The following is a 22,885-nucleotide window of genomic DNA, read 5'->3' on the forward strand; positions in this document are numbered from 1 at the left end:
GGTTGAAAAAAGACATAAGTCCAAGTTCAACCAACATGCTCTTATCATTTCTCGTCTGGACTACTGTAACATCCTTCTCGCTGGTATTCCACTAACCCGACTCTCTCCTCTACAATCTATTATGAATGCTGCACATGCATGTTGTTACCCCCAAGTGTATAACTTTACATTTATCTATATTAAATGTCATTTGCCACTTGGCTGCCCAATCACACAGTACATCCAGGTCTGCTTGTAGATTATAGACATCCAGTATGGACTACTTGTTTCCTCACAAATTTCCTCTGGTGAGGTTAATCTGTAGTAAAGGTATAGAGTATGGGGACCTAGTTGTGGTTCTAGGCTGCTACCTGATCATGGTAGAATGATCACTCAACAGGTGGTTAGGAGTATTAATCATGAATCTGTCCTATGACTGGCTGGCTAGTATTGGCCAGTAGCCAATAGGCATCTAGTTGTTGCCCTAGGCATCTACATTTCTGATCTTGGTGGAAGAGTCATTCATGTGGCAGTCTACAACTGTGTATAGGTTTGGAGCGTCTAAGTATGGAAAAATCATATGACTTGATTCAGGATCTAAACATCTTTATAATTAGTTACACCATCATGTGCAACTAATGTGTTTCATCTCCTAATATAACTTGGGGTGGTCATTCTCCCAACTATGCCCCCCTCATCCACAAGCTTGGACTGGCTATGGTTACCCATCCACCAGGTTTGACTGGGTAGGTCCCCCAGATAAAAGTGAAAACAAGGTGATTACATTTTTAGGTTGAGGGATTAGGTTAATGTCCAAGAATTTTACTATATACCTTCTCGTATTTCATAGCCTTGTGTTAGAGTCAAGAACTTCGGTTTAATGAGGTCACTAAAAACCTCACTGTTCCATTTAAAGTGATCCCTTCTTAAGGTAGAAAATGCAGCTTATGAAATGATAACTATTTTCCTGACTCAACGCCCAGTTTGAAGTACCTGGAGCTAATGGTTATATTTTCCTGGATAGGCAGCCAATTAGGTTATGTGTGATGATTCAGTATTTACTTAAGGAGCATTTCACTTAGATCAGGACAGCTACAGGAAAAGAGTAAACATTTTCCACATGCCAGGAATATTCTCATTATGGCTCAAAGTCTCGTCATATTATGGACCCTTACCCCATTATGTTCTCATCAAATTGTAAAAAAAAAACAAAAAAAAAAGATTTATTACACAGTTTAGACTGCAATAGTAATGAAGAGACTGAAAGGAGATTGGATTATAATTGGAAATTTTGGACTGCAAGAGTGACCATCATGACCTTGTTTCAAAACCATGGTCATTAATATTGAGTTGACTCCCCCCATGAACCTTAATATAAAATTGGCTGTCCTTGTGGCTATAACATTCTCCACCCCTCTACAAGATTATAGGGGTCTTTATGGGAATTTGCTCCCTATTGGTGAGGTCGGGTACTGATGTTGGATGAGAAGACCTGGCTCACCATTCCAATTCATCCCAAAGGTGTTCAGTAGGGTTGAGTTTAGGGCTCTGTGCAGGACACTCGAGTTCCAATTGTCTACAATGTCTTTGTATGATGGAATAATACCAGGACCCTGCACTGGGGACATCTGGTCTCCATCATTTGGGGAGGTGTCCTTCATACATATGGCCTTATAGGAAGATGTGATGTTCAGGTGAGAAGACCTGGCTCACCATTCCAATTCATCCCAAAGGTGTTCAGTAGGGTCAGGGCTCTGTGCAGGACACTCAAGTTCCTCCACACCAAACTGGTGACCCCATGTCTTATGGAGGGGGCTTTGTACCCCGGGGTACAGTCATGGGGGGACAGAAAAGGGTCTTCACCAAACTGTGACCACAAGCCTGGAAGAGCTGAATTGTGTTCAATGATAAAGGATTACCAGGATCCTTCATTGGGAACATCTGAGCTCCATCATTTGGGGAGTTGTCCTCCATACACTTGGCCATATACTGTAGGTAGGTGTAATGTTAGATGAGAAGACCTGGCTCACCATTCCAATTTATCCCAATGGTGTTCAGTAGGGTTGAGGTCCAGGCTCTGTGCAGGACTCTTGAGTTCCTCCACACCAAACTGTGTTTATGGAGGGGGCTTTGTACCCCGGGGTACAGTCATGGGGGAACAGAAAAGGGTCTTCACCAAACTGTGACCACAAGGCTGGAAAAGCACAATTGTCTTGTGTGCAACTGTTACCAATATTGACAGTGGTCTTATTGCTTTTACCAACCTACCATGACACACAAGTCACAATTGTCTACAATGTCTTTGTATAATGTAGCATTAAAGCATATTCAAACTCCCCAAAATATTTAATATATTGCAGTACTTAGATATGTTGGCTGCATTAGTGTTTAATCATTAGTTATTCTAATAGTAGCACACCTCATGTAATAGTAGCACACTTTATTCCTGCACTGATTGGAGTCAGTAATTGTTGCCACAAAGCACAGAGTACAAACACGTCTTCCACTCTTTATCTCCAATACATGTGAGCTAATAGGATTAATAAATTTACAAGAACATTTTGCCAGGTGTTAATCTCATCCTCATGAAATCAATGCATCCACCTACATCCGTGGACCAGAAAGCTGCAATATACAACATTATTGTTCTTGAGTGATGAGAACATACACAGGGTATTTTAATTATTTTATATTGCTTGTTAAGGTAATAGGATATCCTGCTCCTCTAAGGATTCCATAGTTTGTATTATTTATACATCACATTAATTGATGACAGATGTCAATACGGAACAACTGTCTTTTCCTTTTGAATTTTTTTTAGGGATCAGGGTGAAAAAAACACAGGGCATTATTCTTCTCCCTTCCCCTCAAATCCCCTCCACCCAATCATGAAGTATACTGATGACAGATGTCCCCAACATTTCATTTGTCCGGCCACACCACTTCCTTAATCTTCTTCTATTATTGAACCGTTACTTTGTGCTGCTCCCCCCACAGCGGCCTGGAGTTTCATCACGCAGATAATGCGCCATTCTATCAGCCCTGCGCCGCTCAGACGTTCTTTTATTGATGTCTTCCCGGCGAAATCGCATCCGGGACTGAACAATGAACTCAAGGGGAATTCTGCGTTATTAATAGTTAAAAAGTCTTCAAATCACCACCAGGATATTTAAGTTTTATTTTATCCTGAAAGCAGATGTGAACCCAATCTGGGCAGTGTTAATTTTGCTTTGTGTAGTCAGTATCATAAACAACCGGCATTTCTATTGTAATTAAACTGTTGTTTATGTTTTATTTATCTTGTTGTCTATGGATGTCCCTCAGCCTCCCTGCGGTCACTTACTATCTTCATGTCTGATGGTGACAACAGCTGAACAAGTCTGGGTAATGTTCACTGAATCAGCCACTTGTAGTCCACATCAGCAGCCAGTGTGATAAGGGTGACAACTCAAGAATATGTTTGGTAAACAGAGACAGGGAGTTGTCACTTTATAACAGGAAGTGACTGATCAAGACATTTATAAATCAAAAGTTCCATATTTAAAGACTTGTACATGTTTTTTTTAAGCTGGGTGGGAAAAAGCTGTAAACAGGTGGCGCCCCTGTTATTATGACCCAACTTTTCAGTAACAGCCAGGTGGTTATTGAAAAGTGCCAGGTGGTGTGCCCATGGAGGAGGACAGTGGGTTTATATCTCTTTCACTTTCTTGTTGCATCTTAATGCTGCTCATGTCCTGCAGTCATTTTCCAGCCACTTTCTGTCCATATTCAATGGCTGCTCGGCATTCTTTAGGGCCGTTTTGCCAAAAAGGGGCCACGTCTGCTTAATGTGCATTGAAGTGCAAACCTATAGTCTCCATTGGAGGGCTCTTTAACAAGGTGACAACGTATCAGCACGAACTTAAAACAGAGATAAAGCGTTGTCACCCTGCAACAGGAAGTGCTCATTTATGGCATACATAAATAAAACTGTATTCATTGAGTTAACATCCACCTAAAATGTAGACAAAGTGATACAACACCATCTTTTGTATGCGTTTGCCTGTGAGGTGGATGGGAGGGGCAGCATTCACACACATCATGATGAATACCGTTGCCTCGATACCTCCGATACACACTGGGGAAGCTGCTGCAGCTATCCAAGAGAACATTCAGCATTTCTCTTTCGGTGGCTCGGCAGCCATCACACAATGAACACATGAATCATCTACGTTCCAAAAACTAATTCTCAGTATAAGCAGGTTAAATAAACAGTTTAAAATAGACGCAATGTGTTATGAAGAGCGACAAAAGGAATTTCCTTGCAGTGATATCGCTTGGAAAGAAATCTTTTTTTTGGTTTTACCCTTTAACAACCAGAAGTTGCAGTCACATCGAGGTCAAATACAGCAACAGCGAAATGCGTCGGGTCACTTCACTATAACCATGTGACTAAACTGACCCACCCACCTGAATTATTCTGACTTTATGGACCTTTTAAACTTTTGAATTTTTTTTTCAATAAGTAAAATAAGCAATACTTTAAGGATTTGTTATTCAATTGTATAATGTCTGAAGAAGGGACCTTTTATGTCCCGAAACGTTGTTTCTGAAACATCTTGGCAAATTAAAAAATAAATGATTTTATTCTAGGCTCCCAATTAGCTTCGTTATTAAAAGCTAACAGATACAAACTGTAGATAATGAATACTAAAGAAAAAAAAAACATGATTTTGTATTGATACTGTAACTGATAATTCATACTGTAATGATAACATTATCAACAAGAGCTACAACCCACCTAAACTTATTTTTTGTGATGAAGCTTCAGCTGGCATTACCATAGACTTGCAGAAAAATGTTGTAGAAAACGTTATAAAAAGTAAACACTTAGGACTCTGTTTATAAAGCAGGGAATCAGACATTCCCTAAAACATGGGAATCTTCCAGGTCCATGTGTTTCAATAGCAGTAATTGATTCCCACCAGGGAATCTCTGATCCTTGTTTTATTAATAAAATCTGTTTTTCTCTGAAGCATTCAGGACCAGACCACTGCTGGAGGAAACAGATGTCCAATGACTGGACTGAAGAACTTTAGAAAAGAAGGTGGTGGAGAAGGGGCCACAAGGGAGTGGGGCAATATGGAGTTGGGCACTGTAGGTCACCTTTACACTTGCTAAGTCAGCAGTGGAAATGAGTGAACATCTAAAAAATACGATCATATGTGGTTTGGAAAATTTTTGTATAAATTTGTGAGTTTACAAAATTGTAAAAATTTTTGAATTTACAAAATTTTTGAATTTTCTAGTTATATGTCTATTTGAGATCAATATGAAATGAACTCTAAAAACAGCTAAGTATTTTATGCAAAATTATGCCAAATGGTTTAGGAATCTCCTGGTAGCCCAACCAAGATAAAAAAAGTCTGGGCCCCTTTCCACATTTCACTGTGGATTCTAAAGGTTGGATCCAGTGGCTCTCCAAGTCAAGCCAAGGGTTGTCAGGGAACACCAGAAGCAGATATTAGGAAAGCCCTTACAGACTTCAATCCTTTTCCCTGAAATACAAATTGCCAAAAAACAAGATCTAAGTTCCAAAAATTCTAGTCCAAACAATCTTCAAAAATTTGAAGCCAACCGTGCACCGTGCCATGGTGATTTTTGTTTATTTTTCCGATCAGAACAGTGTTGGCTGCACTTCTCTGACATTTCAATTTGTCTTAATTCTGGGTTAACGTTGACCTCACCATGTGCAAATTTTTGTGGCAAAAACGTGAAGCCAAAATTCCAACTATTAACTGAGCCTGTAAAATATTTAGCCAAAAAGACGTGTTTCCTTGTATTTTGTTGGGCTTGTGTATATTTAGGAATTGTAAAATAAAGTATAATGGACCCCCTAGACTCTGGGTACTACAAGCCTCATGGGGCACCACCAAGAACGGACCTTGCCTGGGACAATGTAATGCCTACGCATGTGCAGTGGCTGCTCAATGGCCAAAGAGGATCAGGGTGGACCTGGAAGAGTTGGTGATGAAGAAGATGGCTTCAGGGGATGCAATGGTACCAAATTCCTGAACTTGTCATCATTGCTGTGTGCTTAGAAAAGGTGTGGTCCATAACTGCCCATTGTGCTTACTTGCCGATTATAGCAAAAGATTGCTCATACTAAAAAGTTTAGTTCCACCTCAAGCGGGTCTGCTACCTGAATGTAAATCCAATTCAAAGAACAAAAAGTGTTAATGAACAGTTCCTCACCTTCTGCTGCTCTCTTGAAGAAGACTTTGCAGCTGCCACATGTTAGAGCCCCGTAGTGGCACCCGGACGCCTCATCCCCACAGATCAGGCAGGTTTTTTGGGGTGGGAAGTAATAGTCAATAGGTAAAAGGTGCTCCCTGCCCCCTTCCAGCCTGAAAAAAATGAGAAAATTGGAGTCAGGTTTCAAATGAAAATGAAAAAAGAAAACTGAATATTGTTTTTTGCTCCATAACCCTTTATTAACTCATTCTTCCCCTTCACACCTTAGCTATCAAAAAACAAAATCATTAGTTCAAGATCTTTTTAATTTTATTTTATGCTTTTTTTCCAAAAGTTTTCCAAAAATTTGATTTTCTTTTGCTTTTATTTTGCTGCCATAGTTTTTACCTTGGTTTTGATTCTTTTGTATATTCCTAGGTACCAACAAGACTACAGTATTCCATGTCAATTCACTGTTTTTTTCACGTTTTCATTTTTTTATTTCATTTTAATGAACATATGCAACAAAAACCTGATAACATTTTAAATTTGTATTGTTGCTTTTTTTCTGTTAATATCGTTACTTTTCATATGTTTATTTTTGTTTATTTATTTATTTTTTGATATAGTGAGTTTGACATTTACCAATCATTCTCTGGTGGAGAATTTTGTATGTGTTAATAATACCAGTGACTGATTATTTAACAGTGAATGTTTGGTGAATGTCAAATTCTTATGTGTATCTATATTGCATCAGATATTTTATATTTAATATAATAAATATTGTTATACAAAAAACAATACGGAGAAATGTCATGATATAAAAGGTATATATGTAAAAGGAAAGCGTAGTACCAGTCTGCTTATGTAGGGGGCGCGGAGGTGACCAGGTCGGGTTGCTTAACTGCAGTAAATAAAAATCAGGTCAGGAACTTGTCTCTGCCCTGAGAATCAGGCTGTGTATTTCTTAGGACAGGATAGACAGAAATCCTATAGCAGTTCCCCTGTGTGTATTCCATCTGTGTATCAATTTGCCCGTCTCTAAATAATTATAAAAGATTTTCATGGTTTCTCTTCTTTGCAGATTGCTGGGGGATCACAGTACTTCTATTAATGTCTCCCTGCTCTAAAATAATTAAACCTGGGTGATTAAATATGCAATAAAGGGGAGACCTCTCCATGGGGACACAAAGAGACCTGCAACCTTCAGGCAAAAAAACCCCACAATAACACATAATTAGCAGCCAATCAGCTGCATTGTATGCACAATTGCACATTCATGGGAGGAGGCTTTCACCCTGTATTCCATTGACAATAAGCAATCTTCGCCATCTTATGGTCATGGCTTAGAACTGCAGCTCAGAGCTCTGCTGTGCACACCTGACCTCATTAGGTAACTTTAAAGTGAGACCAGCATTCCAATCATCAGCCTAAATCTTGTTTTTGTTTGTCATCCCAACTTCCTAAAAATTGCTTTACCCCTGTTTAGTATCTTTTCTACAATACAGTAGATTCACAGAATTTCATATGAATAAATAGCTTTCACCATTTGCTGGTCATTCCTCACTAGCACAAAGCTCTTTTGTGCACAGCTGACCTCATTAGAAGATTTTAGAGGGAGACCAGCATCCCAATCATCAGCTTATGTTCTGTAATCGCTGGTCATTGCACCCCTCTATAACCTGTTTGACAGCCCTATTGGCTGTTGGCTGTTTCAGCTGAAAGGACCCAGTGGCCCTACAGAACCCCATACCAATAAGTAACTTACACTATCTGCTGTTCATTACTCACAGCAACTCAGAGCTTTGTTGTGCACACCTGGCTTCATTAGAGGACTTTAAACAAGACCAGCATCTCGGCCATCAGCCTATGTCCTTTATTTACTAATCATTGCACCTCCCTGGAACCTGTCTGATTGGAACATTGGGTCCACAAAACCCCACGACAATGAGCAGCTTACACTATCTACTGACCATTACTCAGCACTGCAGCTCAAAGCTCCACTGTGCACACCTGGCCTCATTAGAGGACTTTAAAAAGACCAGAATCCTGATTATCAGCCTATATTCTATAATTGTTTGTCATCACACCGATCTGGAACCTGCCTTCCATCTCCTTGGCCTCTTACCTGCTTGTTAGGTGGCTTTCGCCTGCTGGCAATTACTTACACTGCAGCTCAGAGCTCCACGGTGCACACCTGGCTTCATTATGGGACTTTAAAGTGAGATCTTCATCTCAATAATCAGCCAGACACCCATAAAGCCTCTATCCTGTCTTCTACTTGGCTTTAACCCCTGATGATAAATTAAGTTCACCAAATCCAGTCTTCTACCTGGTAATGTCCTAACCCAAATGAAAAACCATACCAATTATTTACATTGGCTGATTATTTTTTGGATATTGAGATCGAAATGAGCAACAACCAAAAAAAAAGTCCTGGATGAAAAGTAAAATATGTATTTCCATTACAGTCAGCAGCTGTAAAACACCTTACAAAAATCAGGGGGATTTATTGACCTTTAAATGTAATGGACGGCCTCCAGAAACCGCTGGTGTTATGTACACCAATGAAATATCTTTTTAGTATCTTATTTATTGCAGCAATAATGAATTTAAGAAGTGCTGCCTCTGAAAGCGTGTCATCGACCTATTGCTGTATTGTACATGAGGAGTAATTCTGCAAGCAAATCCTTTTATATACATACCATTCTGTGCTATTTCCTGGGCAAGAATTGTAATCGCATACATAATATACCATATAAATAATATCTGCCTAGCAAAACAAACAAGTTCTTTCCAAACTTATTTCAATAATGAGTGTAGGAAACACAGAGGAGCATTTGAAAGAAAACAGAAGGGATTTATAAAGGTAATTTGTCCAATACAAAGCCAAAAAAAGGGAGATCTAATATTAAACAGTTCCTTATCCTCCACATGTGTAATGTTTTTGCCATTTGTTGGCCATTACTTCACAAATCATTTCTGCACACCTGGCTTCATTAGTAGTCTTTAAAGCAAACCAGCATTCTGATGAACAACTTATATCCTGTAACTGTTAGTCATTGCACCCCTTTGTCTTTCTTGTTAGTTGGCCTTTACGCTGGTGACACATTGAGTCTAACTTAATAAAGATCTCCAAGACCTGAGATGGACTATCATGGGGGAACTTGGGTGATCCAACATGCTCAGGTTCTTCTATGATAGGCTAACTTCTCCTAGCTTTAATAAATCAGACCCCGTGGGTGCCACTCCATGACACTGTGCTTTTCTTGTTGTGTTTTGCTACCTCTTCATCCTGCCAAATCTAATTCCCATTCCTCTCCTACGTATTAGCTTACTGTTAAGCCTGTCTTAAAGGTAGGATTTGCACCACCTCCACCTCCCCTAGATGGACAGCAGCTCCTGTTTTTCTATTACAGGAACATGAGCTGGGACATGCAGACCATTCACAGTTCCTGTAGCTGGAGGATGGCCCTGCAGAAAAAAAACTTCCCCTCAACACAAACATGAGGACAAATAGTCAACAAGTTGATTACTAGATTCCTAAATTGCCATAATGCCCTATTACAGGAATAATTTATTAAAGATAGAGCACAGATAGAGATTATTATCATAAATCCATGCTCCGGATTTTTTTCTATTAAAGGTCCCTTCTCCCAATGTGTGATTGGTCAGTTGGATAAGCTCATCCCTTTCAGGTTCCTCCTCCTATCAGAAAGCCCTTTAACAGGAAATGCTGCCTGAGTGGCTCCTGCTGCTGCTTCCTCTGCAGTATTCACCCCCAAAAAATGTTTTTAAGCTAAGTAGGAAGAAGGAGTAGGTGGGTGGTGGGCCCTGTATTGTGAACCAGCTCTTCAGTAACCACCCAAAAACAGCCTGGTGGTTAGTGAAAAGTGAAATAATAATTACTAAATACTGTATACACAGCTGCAATCGTTGAAGGCTTTTATTTCTGCATGGAGTTCCGTTATTATTTTGGTTTTCTGTGTAATTACCAGTGATTTGACCTGTTGTTTTAGTTCTTCGTGCTGCACACATGTCTCTGGTGTCACAGGGACAAACATTTTCAAACTTTGCTTTTTTTTTGGAAATAAATCCTGGACTGTCAGCTTTGGATTTGAAATAGGCAATTAAACAAAATTATGAGCCACAGGATTCACATGTTCAAGCAAGCCCAAGGCTAAGTGATCTCGGAGGAGCCTTCCACAGTGCCTATTGCCTCACTTTCTCTCCTGATGGAGTTCCCCTTCGCCCCTTTGGGTAACTCGGAGTAAGTTCTGTAGAAGTTATTTTTGTCACAATATCAAAGTTAGTGCTGGATGAAGTTCCTCAACTTATTAGGTGGCGACGACCTTCAGTCTCTACATAACAATCAATTGAATAACCTTGACATTATATATATTCCATTTTATTCGCAGGGCACACTTCACAAATCATGACGGTGAACTGAAAAGACTTTTTGTCGGGCTCAGGAGCATTATAAAAAAAGGAACATGGCTGTCAGAGAGATGTCAGGCTTGTCTGAGAGGCTCAGTGCTTTAATATGGGAAGCGAAAAAGATTTTTAGGAACATGAAAAAAAACAACAAAAAACATGTGAGCAACGTCATTAACCCGTTCCCATCCTCACTTATTCATCTATAGGGATCAGTGGTGTGATGAAGCCCAAAAATGACCAATTCTGCTTTTGCTAAAATTTTGGTAAAATTGGCACACAGGTGAAAAAGCTTAATAAAGTCACCCTGTACCCAAAAAGATTAGCATTTTCACTTTTGCTAAAATTTTGGTAAAATTGCCGCCGGAGTGAAAAAAATAAAGTGACCCTGCATCCAATAAAATAGTTGTGACAAGTTTTCATCAAGTTTTTGGACATCATAAGGGACTTTTGAACTTGCTTGAAAGATTGACTAGTAAGCGCCGTAGCACAACCCCCTCCTTCTATCTAGGTCATAGCGCTCTTTTGTTCTGGGAATGTCTAACGCTTGTGCTAGCCCAGCTTCTTCATGCATAATCTTTAATGTAGCTGAGTAGGAGCAAAGAAGAACTTTTACAGGTAAAAATTATGCATAAAATAAATTAATGTACATATAACCATATAGGTAAATTAAAGGTAGGGACATTAGGGGGACAGTTAGTGACACGATTAGAGGGACAGTTAGTGACACGATTTTAGACTTTGTACAGCGCTGCGTAATATGATGGCACTATATAAATACTGAGTGTAATAATAATAAAATGAATGACCTGGCTACAGGGTCTCTTTAAAGGACTCAAAAATGTATTAGATTGGAGGATACCATTGGTTTTCAAGCCAATAAAGTTTTTAGCAAGTATAATAAATACCCGTTGATCTTAAATGCTAGGTCCTTGTGACCTCCTGTAAGTGACTTGAAAGCATTAACAATGTTATCTTCCAAAGGCAGACATGATGATTGGTAACGCTGTACTGCACAACTCTTCTTACCCAAACGTAATACAAGAACCCAACACACTTCCATTTTTGAAGCCCAGCCTTGGCACCAGATTCAGTGCCATGTGTTGGCAATGTCACAGGAATTTAACTGAATGATCACCAACTCAACACAAGACTTATAAAGCCACCAAATTTCGGGACTTGTAATCTCTGATATGTTTGTTTCAGGGTCATTCAAGACCATCTACAACTCTAGACATTCTAATACAATTGCATTTAATAAATATATTCAACTTTATGCACCATTTACTGCAGCGATTCCCTTACGGGCTGTTTAATGACAGCTGTTATTTCTTGGAATTAAGATAGAACTTCTAATTAGCTGCTAAGCTTTCAGCTGTGTGTGCACAAGAAACTGGACACTGCAGGCCAAATGTTCCAATGTGTTAAACAGACTTCATGAAGCTCAGCAGAACCCATTAAATATTATTCTCTGGTAATTTCTACACAAAACCAAAACAGGGGAATGCAGACTTAGGTTACTAATAAATCTAGCTTTTGGAGAGGGCTACCTTAACTTAAAGTAGATATAAAACCCAATCATTGACCCTGCCATAAAGGTTCTTTATGGTATTGTGTGAAAACGCTCTGTTCGTTAATTGCTTTTTTGCAATGTTTAGCAAGTCTTTAGAAACTTTGTAGGTAATGACTACTAAGTCTTTCTATTTGCTGCAGTTCACTTCCCTTGGTCCACACTCAAATGCAAATAGTAAAAGAGGGTATTAGGCAACCAGTTAAACCTACATGAATTCTGGTGCTTCTTCCAGAAGGGGGCTGCTGTAAAAAGAATTTGTCAACACTGTGAAGGCTCATTTACCTGTGACCATGAATGAGGTCTTCTCCTAGGCTTCTTTTGTCTGTGTTTGACTGCCTTGTTATATTCTGGGTTAAACCATGCCTTGGCTGAATATCTTTTACAACTGTGGCTACAGATTGGGTAATGTCATTACTTTCTGGCCACAATTCCATCTTCTCTGTTTCTGTCTACAAACTATATAAATGATGGCTTCCTGACCATTTTTGCTGCGTTTTGGAGGGGGTCTGTGGGGATTGCCCCAATATTGGTGAGGTCAGGTACTGATGGTGGGGATTTGCTCTCTATTGGTGAGGTCAGGTACTTATGGTGGGGATTTAGCTCCTATTTGTGAGGTCAGGTACTGATGGTGGGGATTTGCCCTCTATTGGTGAGGTCAGGTACTGATGGTGGGGATTGCCCCAATATTGGTGAGGTCAGGTACTGATGGTGGGGATTGCCCCAATATTGGTGAGGTCAGGTACTGATGGTGGGGATTTATTGGTGAGGTCAGGTACTGATGGTGGGGATTTGCCCCCTATTGGTGAGGTCAGGTACTGATGGTGGGGATTTGGCTCCTATTGGTGAGGTCAGGTACTGATGGTGGATGAGAAGACCTTGCTCACAGGATGTTCAGTAGGGTTGGGGTCAGGGCTCTGTGCTGGACACCTGAGTTCCTCCACACCAAACCCCATGTCTTTATGAAGGGGGCTTTGTACCCCAGGACACAGTTATTGGGGGAACATAAATGTGACCACAAGGCTAGAAGAGCACAATTGTCCATAATGTCCAACTATGATGCTATATTACCTAGAAATTTCACTTAGCTATTAGGAATGGGTCTATATAAGTTTTAACCCTGAGTGTTTTAATATCAGTTTAAAAATAGAAAGAACTGTGACATCCATGTCCAAAAAGACCAAAGTAAAGGACTGGTTGCCAGTGTGGCATGTGGTCTCTATGCAGTTGACCTTCTTGACTTTCCTGCATAAACATAATTTGTTTTGCAATGTGCTTCAATGAAAACACTGCCATCTTGGCAGAGAAAAAGCTTTTCCTTATAATGTCAGAGATGTTCTAAGATGATCTGATGACTAGAGGGGTTATAATTAAGAATAAGAAGAAAAGCAGGATCAAAAGAACAGATAATATAGAAGCAGAGAGATCTTTGCATTGCAGGTCCTCAGGTGCAGCTTCCCCTCCAGCAAGTAGAACAGAAAGCAGCACAATGGTGACAATGCCAAACCTCACTCCAAATCTAACTAAGGTAGCAGTGGCTTAGAAGATCTCAGAATCATGAGGATACAGAAGATGAGATCCTGAACACAGGAATTGCTTGGGAACAATGAATGTTCTCTATACTATATCAATGTGCATATTTATTATTTTTAATTTCAAGTCTATAATTACACACTGGGAAAATTTTATGCACAACACCGTACTGTCTTGTGTATTTATTTTGAATTTGTGGGCTGAAAAAAAACTTGAAAAATAAAAATAAATTACATGGCATTTTTGGAGCAATGCATCTGATTTTTCATCTCCAGATCCTTGCCCAGATATTCTCTAACTCAATAAGTTATCGTTCCTTGGCTACATGGTGACAGGCCAAAAAAAAGATGTTCACATATAAATCTTTAAGATGTATTCAGCATTTATTTAGAAGGATGAGTAGACTGCTGTATAATTTGCTATTTTCAGAGCTGCGAACAAGCAACGAGGAAAGGAAATCAATGAGATAAGCAGAAAGGAGCAGTGGAAAATACCATCCAGTTGTAACTCTGCTTAGTGGAAGCAGCTCTCCAAATGCTCCTGGGAATCATAGTTGGCAAACAGCTGATTGTACGGAGCGAAAGTTTGCTCATTGCATTACTATGCAACTTTGAAAATCCTTGCAGAAACAGAAAAATGAAAAAAAAAACTGACAAATTCCCAAATTCATAAAATGGACATAAACTTCGGAAAAAAATATCAAATGAGCTTTAACATGATAACATCATTGCAAAGTAATTTTATATATGCAGTTTCATTGAAATAATCAATGGTGATAGTACCATGAAGGTGTGAGTAATACTGCTTCCTTTTGCAGGGTGACAATACTTTGTTCTCATTTCCCAGTTGTACATTTTTGTTGTCACCCTGTCCCATGGGTTCCCATTGGGGAGCACTAGTAACACCCTATGCAAGAATGGTCAACAAATGGCCCTCTTTGTGTGTATGTAGGCAGAAAGCAGCTGCCCACAGGTTGCAGGAGAAATATAAAAAAAAGAATTGTTTGAAATAAAAATCATGGCAACATTTTATAATGTACACAAAGAAAATGAAAGGTCCTTCAGTAATAGTTTACAACTACTTTAAGTTCATCATTTAACTTTGGAAGGAGGAGTTCAAGCAAGCGTCCATTTTGTTCTATGCTACAGGCAAGCAGCTGCAGATCTGATTTATTTGTACATAGAAATGGGAAAAACAATGGCTGAGTGCCCAGCGTGCATCTATAAATTTGGCTGAGTTGCGGGCGCACCTCTCCTGAAGCGAGCTTGCAGCCCCCCAGACTGTAAGCCAATGGGTTGTGGAAAACCTAAATTCTGATCTTTATTATAAGGTCACATCTAGGCCAAACAAAGGCTTCTATATTGATGATGTCTGGCGGTGCCAGCTTTTTCACCCACGCAATTTGGCGCAGATTTAGTCTACATGCTTTTGAGCATTCACTTAACGTGTCTAGATTCCAGCTACATGGCTAAAAAAAGGCAGACACCAACACAAATGTGTCTCCCTTGACACCGTCTCTATTAGAATGTCGCAGTTCTGCATGGCTGCCAAAGAAGAATATCATTTCCTATGCACCTTGTTGTGGTCTGCGATGACTCTCAGTGGAACCTCAACTGAACTCAAGCAATCAAGAATAATATGAAGTGAAATTAAAAGTGCACAGAATAAAGTAGATAGAAAATCTCACTGAATGGTGTGTGGTTTGCTAAAGCACTTTGTCTTACAAAGCCACTTCCTATTTATAGCAATGGATGTTTGGAATTTCTCCGGGTGGGTTTCCTCTTGGAGACAACAGCGGACCAACCCTGCCTATCATGATAAAATGGCCATTTGGACTCCTCATTGGAAGCCCATGGTGACAGTGGAACAGGGGGATAAAGATGAAGCATTCTCATTGTATTTCAGGAAAGTCCAAGCAATGTTTTTTAGGACGGAATCATTATTTTATCAAAAAGACCAAACAGCTGTCACCAGCTTCCCTCTTTACCTCCTCATACAACACTTAGAACAATTTTTCTTCTTTCTTGGAAGCACGTCTTAATTCATCCATAAGATCTTCTTATTTTAGAAAGCATTCCTTATACTGTTGACAAGATCCAACATATATTTTCTGAGATCTACCATAGGTTGAAGATGTAAAGCAGTCATTCTGACGCAGTCAGAGTTCATGCTTAAATCGTAGATACCCCAATATAGGATTGCATTATTTAATTATTAATATATTTCCAATATTGCATCATTGAGATAGCTGTCCAAAATTTCCAATCATCATTTCCCTTTTTGTGGTCTTCCTGGGTTGAATGTTCTCATCCATTCTACTCTCGTGAGGTCAAATTACCAAGGTCTTAGAAATCCCCTGAAGAAGCCCGTTTAGGGCAAAACGCGTCGAGGTAGACTTTAAGAACAGTATTGACCTACAATTGGATTCTATAGATATGAGTGTATTTTATAAAGTCATGGGCAACATTGCCATTGCCTTTTTTTACAAATAATTTCTCTAATAAGTATATGTTTTAGTGAATGGAATAAAAGGTTTTAAGTTACACTAGTTTCTTTTTCCTGCCATAAGAGCCGCTATTTTTCTACTTTTTCTCTCAATACATTATCATGCCAAAACTTTTCAAAATTTACTGACTCAGTTTAATAAAACTTTAACCATCAAGCAGGTTTTGGACTACGAAGGGTCACCAAACAAACATAGAGATTAAATAAACCACAAAACCCATTGGAAAAGGAACCAATCATTTTCTTTGCCTCCCTTGCTTTCCTTGTTCCCAACATACATATAACAAAATTGTGATTCATAGGGAAGCCATAACATGCATATGACTCAGGGGAACGCATTTGAAAAACCATAAACCATTTAGTTATCTGACTCTCGACAGATGGCTATCAACACGTAAAGACATGAACGTTTTATTGAAGTGCATGTCCCATATTTCTTGAAGCTTTTTAGAGACCCTGTGCTCTCCTATGACCCCAAAATGATAATTTTTATCACAGCAGTCACTATGTTCTATAACTTACTTTAGTGCTTGGAACCTTTCCATCTGAAAGCACAGCTGTGTTTGTGTATTGGTAAGCTGTAATATTAATGTGATAACCTACGACTGATAGGAGTAAATCTTTAGTCTGTGGTGCATGTAAAGTTGCAGAATCGCTTGTAGCTTTATAACCAGTCTATGCCGGTCAGTCTATATAGCGTAATAAGCCTCTAAAAGACTTATTATGCCTTTATATGATCCTTTTTGGAGGCTCAGGCTCTTAATATGTGATTTCCAAGCATTCTACATCTTAACATGTCACTTGGTGTTGCACTGTAGGAGACACATATGCATTATGAGCAGCCTTCATGACATCCTTTATTCCTTTGCACAAAAACAAAAGTTTAGTATAGTGCAGCAGCGGTGCATTCTGCACAAAACATTAAAGGCAAAGACGACCTGGATGCAATATTGGATCTATATGCAGGAATTAAAATGCTGCACAAGAGTTGAACTACATTATACTTTCAGAATGATTTTGAAGGGCAAGGTATTTTCATTAAAATCACTAATCCCACAATGCTGGCATACTATCTTTTTGTTTTCTTATATTGATGGGTAATACTTTATATCATTATAATCTCAAAGGTCTCCCCTTACCCCTGAGGAAGCACTTTTGGGAGAAACGCGTCGGTGGAAAACCTAACTGCTACTGCGAATTCAGTATGATGGAACACAACATTGCTACTTCAGATTTTTCAATTAGTGCACCTATGTTAGCCTAGGGTTAACTAAGGAGAATTTTGTTCCAAGTTTTCTAAACATGTCTCAATTTATTAAAATTTAGTATTTTTAATGAAATTACTTTGCCCTTCAAAAGACTTTCTCTCTCTCTCTCTCCTACACACAATATGTAACTTCAGGCTGGGCAGCGGGGATAATTTCTTTTGGTGAAACACATCACCAAACTACTTTCCCAATGATCCATTATAATTTGGGAGTTCCAATGAGCCCCCTCTCGACAAGGGGTTTGTGTAAGTAAAATCTGGGTCCTTTTAAATTCTACATTCTCAAGCTTTAATAAGTGATCCCCTTTACATCTTTGCAATTTATTGTCAACCTAACAGGCACTAAAAGTGAGCTAAATCTGAATCTCAACATCCATGTGGTTTGCTTTTCACTGCATATTCGATTCAGGATTGTAAGCTCTTCTGGTCAGGGTCCTCTCCTCCTGTATCACTGGCTGTATCTGTCTGTAACCCCTATTTAATGTACAGCGCTGCATAATAGGTTGTCACTATGTAAATACAATATTATCCCCAAAGCCCTATGTGGCCCGGTCTGATGTGCTGGACCACAGAGAGCCCAAAATCATCTAAACCAGATGATACAGCGGACCAGGACACTCCAATTCTCTTCTTCTCTAAACGGTCCTGGCTTTGGCATAAAACACAGAAAGCAAAGCCCGGATTTTAACCTAAACTATTTTCTTGCATGATGGACCCATGTCTAGAAAACAATAAAAAGTGTTCTAGAAGACTTTCAATTTAAAAAAAGATATTCACCTTCATTTTTTACTTTCCTATTACTGTCTCTGTATAAGACAATACAACAATTCCCTGCCAAGAGATGACAAGACATTTCATTTCATCCTAAATGTCAATGTCTTCAGCTTTAATGACCTGGTGTCAGAGCCAGAGACATTGTCACAAGCCATACTATGTGCTACATTATGTCAAGGACCATCTCAATCTGCAGCTCACACAAAATGATACTTTTCAGTTTCTATAAGATTCTTTTTGAGTTCATACAAGATACTTTTCCCTTTCAATATTTTAAAAAAAGGATAAAAACAAAGTTTACTGGAGCAAGAACAAAATGAGCCTGCAATCAAACTCCAAGAACACCTGTTCATCGCCCTTATATAAGCCATTATGAAAAGCCTCATTACCATCTAAGGGAAGTCCGGTGGAGAGTTGCAAGGCTGCAGATAAATTGCAACAAAACTTCTGCACCTACCTAGTATGGAAAAATGCATACACTAGAAAAAGCTTATTTGGCAAAAATATTTTGACATGAATACCTAAGACATGACACTCTTATTGCTTCCCACTTAACCATCTCTGCAAAGTACAAAGATGCATTGTGGTCATGTAATTGCTAGATAAAATACTAAAAAAAGATGTTTATTGCAGTTGAGAGATTGCTTCCATATCCCGTGCCACAACAAAATCCAAAAAAAAGGATTTAGGCGTACGTACTGTATGCTGTAACTCTTGCCCCTGTTCCACCAGCACATTACAAACAAATGTAGTACATGCCCATACGTGTGTTCTAGACTCTGTGGCCAACAGTCTGGAGATGTCAATGACTCTGGTGAATTAATTAAACTTTTTCAGCAATTATTGTACAAGCCCAAACAGGTAATTTTCCTTAGGCTAACCCAATATGAAACTGATACATGTCCTATTTCACAATATTCTGCTGCAGACCCTGAACCATCTAATGAAAATGTCAGACTGCTTGAAGATTTGTAGTCACAAACAGGTGCTCTCCATGTGTAATAATTCTCAGATCTTTATTAGGTCAGTCAAGCACTGGGCACTTCATAATGGGTGGCCGGATAGATGGTGGTGTCCATGAACTACCCCGCTTTTAAGTATAGGATCTGGATGCTCACAGATCTCATGCATCACATCAGAAATTTGTTGATGCTGGCATGGTTGGATTGGACACCATTTGGTTTTAGTTTGCCTGTTCCGAGTTCCCTGGCAATAGGTTCATGGTAAAGGGTCAATAAATGTGCACCTAAATTCAACAAAAATGTAATATATTGTAACATACTCATCATTGGATCTAGATTCTTCTTCTTGTGGTGGTGGTCAATGAGAAATGGTAACAAAACTAGGCACCATTAGGTGTGAGTTCACCACTGCTCAAAAACAAGGCTATCTTGTATGAAGCTAAGAAAAAGAACACTAAAGGTCCCAAAAATCAAAGGCCCTTAGGACCAGGAAGTGCTGCAGATCCAACATTTTTCATCCCAGGATATTCTATTGTATATTTGGCTATATTGCATCTATGGGTGATGGGTCACCTATACTTCTTGACCTGGAGACCCAAGAGAAAGTTTTAGAAGTCTCCAAAAAGTGAGGATTATTGTCTTGCTGGCAACTGAACAAATGTTTTCATATGGATATTTATCATCACCCCTGCTTCTGGTGTCAAATCTACATTTTTTGTATTTACAAAAACATCAAAAGGATGAATCCAGAATACAGTGACACATAGCAGGTTGCAGTAAGGACATGAAAGGGGTTATGTGTATGTAAAGCCAAAAGATTTTTGGATTTGCATACGCTTTACTGAGAACTGATTAGAAGCCAGTTAAACCTGTATTCAGAAAAGCCAAGCTTCCATTTCTGGGAGTTTACCTTTTTGGAAGACAAATAATGACAAATTATGCTAGATCAAAAATTGCTGTAATATCAACAACATGATCAAGCAAAGACAGAAAAAGCCAGTTTCAGTGTTTTTGGGGTTGTTTGGAGGTGAGCCATATAAAGCTTATTATTCTTTATTGTTGCGCGTCCACAATTATCCTTGTTCCTCAAAGCTTATTGGCTCAATATGGATCTAAATTGCAGGTCTTCTAGATGCAGAATCATGTGTCAAGTAAGGTCCAACACAATTCAAACAGAAAAACAGGAAACAGGAAACCAACAAACAACATAGGGATTGTTTTTCCTGTTTTTTCTTGTAATTTTTTTATTCTTCATATGACTGTATCTACCTCCATGGCATTTCTTAGGGTCTGTTTTATGATGGTAACCACAGTGAAAAACGCTTGCTCAATATGTGTTGAAACAGCCACTTGTGGTCTCCATCAGAAGTTTGCTTTAGAGGGTGACAACTCACGCACAATTAAGAGACAAGAAGTGCCTTAACAGGGTCCTTAATGGCACTATAACCAGTGTTTATTCCAATGAAACTGAACATTTTCAAATATAGATAACAGATCTCTAGGTGCTGCAAAAGATGTCAGTGTGTCCAATGTAAACTGCTGTGTCTATAGCTGCACCCTCCATCACTTATCCAACAGATGCTTAGCACATCATGTTCTACTGACAATCTTCCGGGAACTGGAAGAACAGAAAATGGCTTGTACTGCATATTGTGCGACCAAAGTGGGAAGCAGGGGAGAATTGGTCTGGGGGCAAGGGTGGAATTTGGCCCCTGAGTTATTACAAATATTATACAACCATCAGCTAAAATATAAACCTACTGACATATGAAGTGAATACCATTGATTTTCTGGTTAAAATGCCACCAAGAGGTTGAATATTTTAGACATTTAGTTTTAGAAGGTTAGCTGTTGGAAAAATGGGCAAATGTAAGAATCTGATCGACTTTGAAAAGGGCCATATTGTGATAGTTGGATGACATCAGTCGGAATATCTCAAATATGGCAGGTCTTTGGAATATTCTTGGTATGCAGTAGTTAGTACGTCTCAAAAAAGGTCCAAGGAGGGACAACTAGTGAACACGGAACAGGGCCATAGGTACCCAAGGCTCATTAAAGGCCATGCAGGTGAAAGCTAAGCAATCTTGTATGATCTCACATCATGCTGACTATGGGAAAAAGGTGTCAGGGCATACAGTGCATCACAACTTGCTGTGTGGCTGTGTAGCTGCAGACCAGTTGGAGTGCCCCTGGACCTTTGTTAACTACAAAGCCTACAATGGGCATGTGAGCATCACGGCATGGAACAATGGAAAAATGTGGCCTGGGCTGATGAATCTTGTATTCTTTTAGATCATGTGGATGGCTGGGTGAATGTTTGTCATTTAACTAGATAGGAGATGAAAGCAGGATGCAATATGTAAGGCTGGCAGGCCAGTGGAGGTATTAGGGTGCACTATGGGTTTAAAGAAGGCTGGTGGAAGATGCCTGGTGAAAGGTAGACTAGTGGAGGTGACATGGTGTCCTATAGGAAGAGGCAAGCTAATGGAGGTGGCAGGGTGCCCTACAGGAAAAATACAGGAAGGTGGAGGTGACAGATTGCACTATAGGAAGAAGTCAGACTGCTGGAGGCAGAAGGATGCACCATGGGAAGGAGACAGACTGGTCTAGGCAGCATGTTGCACTAGGGGAAGGAAGCAGGCTGGCAAGGGTAGCGTGACTTCAAAAAGGGGCTGCTAATGTGTTAGTACCAGAAACCATAGGAAACCGTCAAAGGTCTTGTGGAGTCTATGCCTTGATGGGTCATTGATGTTCTGGTGGGGACTGGCACAATATTAGCCAAGTGGTTTTAATGCTGATTAATGTATGTCAATCCAAATGGAGCTTGAAACCAGTTCCTGTTCCTGTTCAGGTCTGCAATCAAAGCACCAGGGAAATGTTCAAGCATTAATTTTTTTTGTAGCTTGAAGATTTCACGTGGCCAAATCCTGAAGGCTGCAAAAAACTAAAGGTAAACTGGATTGAAGCAAAAGCATGAAATGTACTCATTTCTTTAACAGAAGCTGAATGACAAGTATTATTTGCAATGACAGCATGGGGTTTTATTAAATATTTTATTGAGCACGGCCTATATCATTTTCACGAAGTAGCCGTCATCCAGCTCATAAAGTAATTCCTCTGTTACAATTCATCCATTAAATCCACTTTACTAAGCATATATAATAAACCATGTTCTATAAACAATGTACACCTTTATTTGGCACCATGGTGTTCTTTACGCGTGGCACTTTCTATAGCCCAGAGAAATATATTTCTACCATGGAAGAACCAGCTGGTTGTGTTTGTCTTCAAGGCCAAATGTTACCGGCTCTTCCTGGAGTAGAACAGATGGAGAAACCTTATTCTGGTTTTTAAGAGATGTGTAGTTAGAAAAAAACGTGGGAAAAAAAGAACACAGGAGTTTATCAGAAAAAGAAGAAAAAGAGACAAGCTTGAACACTTCAAGAGCGCAGACAAGACCGCAGACACAACAGAGACAACGCAGAAAGGAGTAAAATGTAAAGGTCAAGGAAAAAAACTGCTCAAGGGTTTAGGACGCCTTAAAGTCAATGCAGATTGTATTAACTCTCTACTGTCAATGGCCTTTGGGAGAACTGGGCAGTTTGCAGAATGTCTTATTAGTAGCCAACCTTTTGCCGCTCTTCGCCC

At 39.4% G+C, this 22,885-nt stretch overlaps 1 protein-coding gene across 1 annotated transcript in view; it reads right to left on the bottom strand.

Annotated features, from left to right (window-relative positions):
• AR (androgen receptor) overlaps positions 1 to 22,885 on the bottom strand; it is a 122,844-nt gene that overhangs the window by 40,530 nt on the left and 59,429 nt on the right. Inside the window, exon 2 of the mRNA XM_072429434.1 lies at positions 6,214 to 6,365. Within this exon, the coding sequence (XP_072285535.1) occupies positions 6,214 to 6,365 (152 nt within the window). The remainder of the gene's footprint in view (positions 1 to 6,213; positions 6,366 to 22,885) is intronic.

The sequence above is a fragment of the Pyxicephalus adspersus genome, chromosome Z (genome assembly GCF_032062135.1).
Source record: "Pyxicephalus adspersus chromosome Z, UCB_Pads_2.0, whole genome shotgun sequence".
Classification (NCBI taxonomy): Eukaryota; Metazoa; Chordata; class Amphibia; order Anura; family Pyxicephalidae; genus Pyxicephalus; species Pyxicephalus adspersus.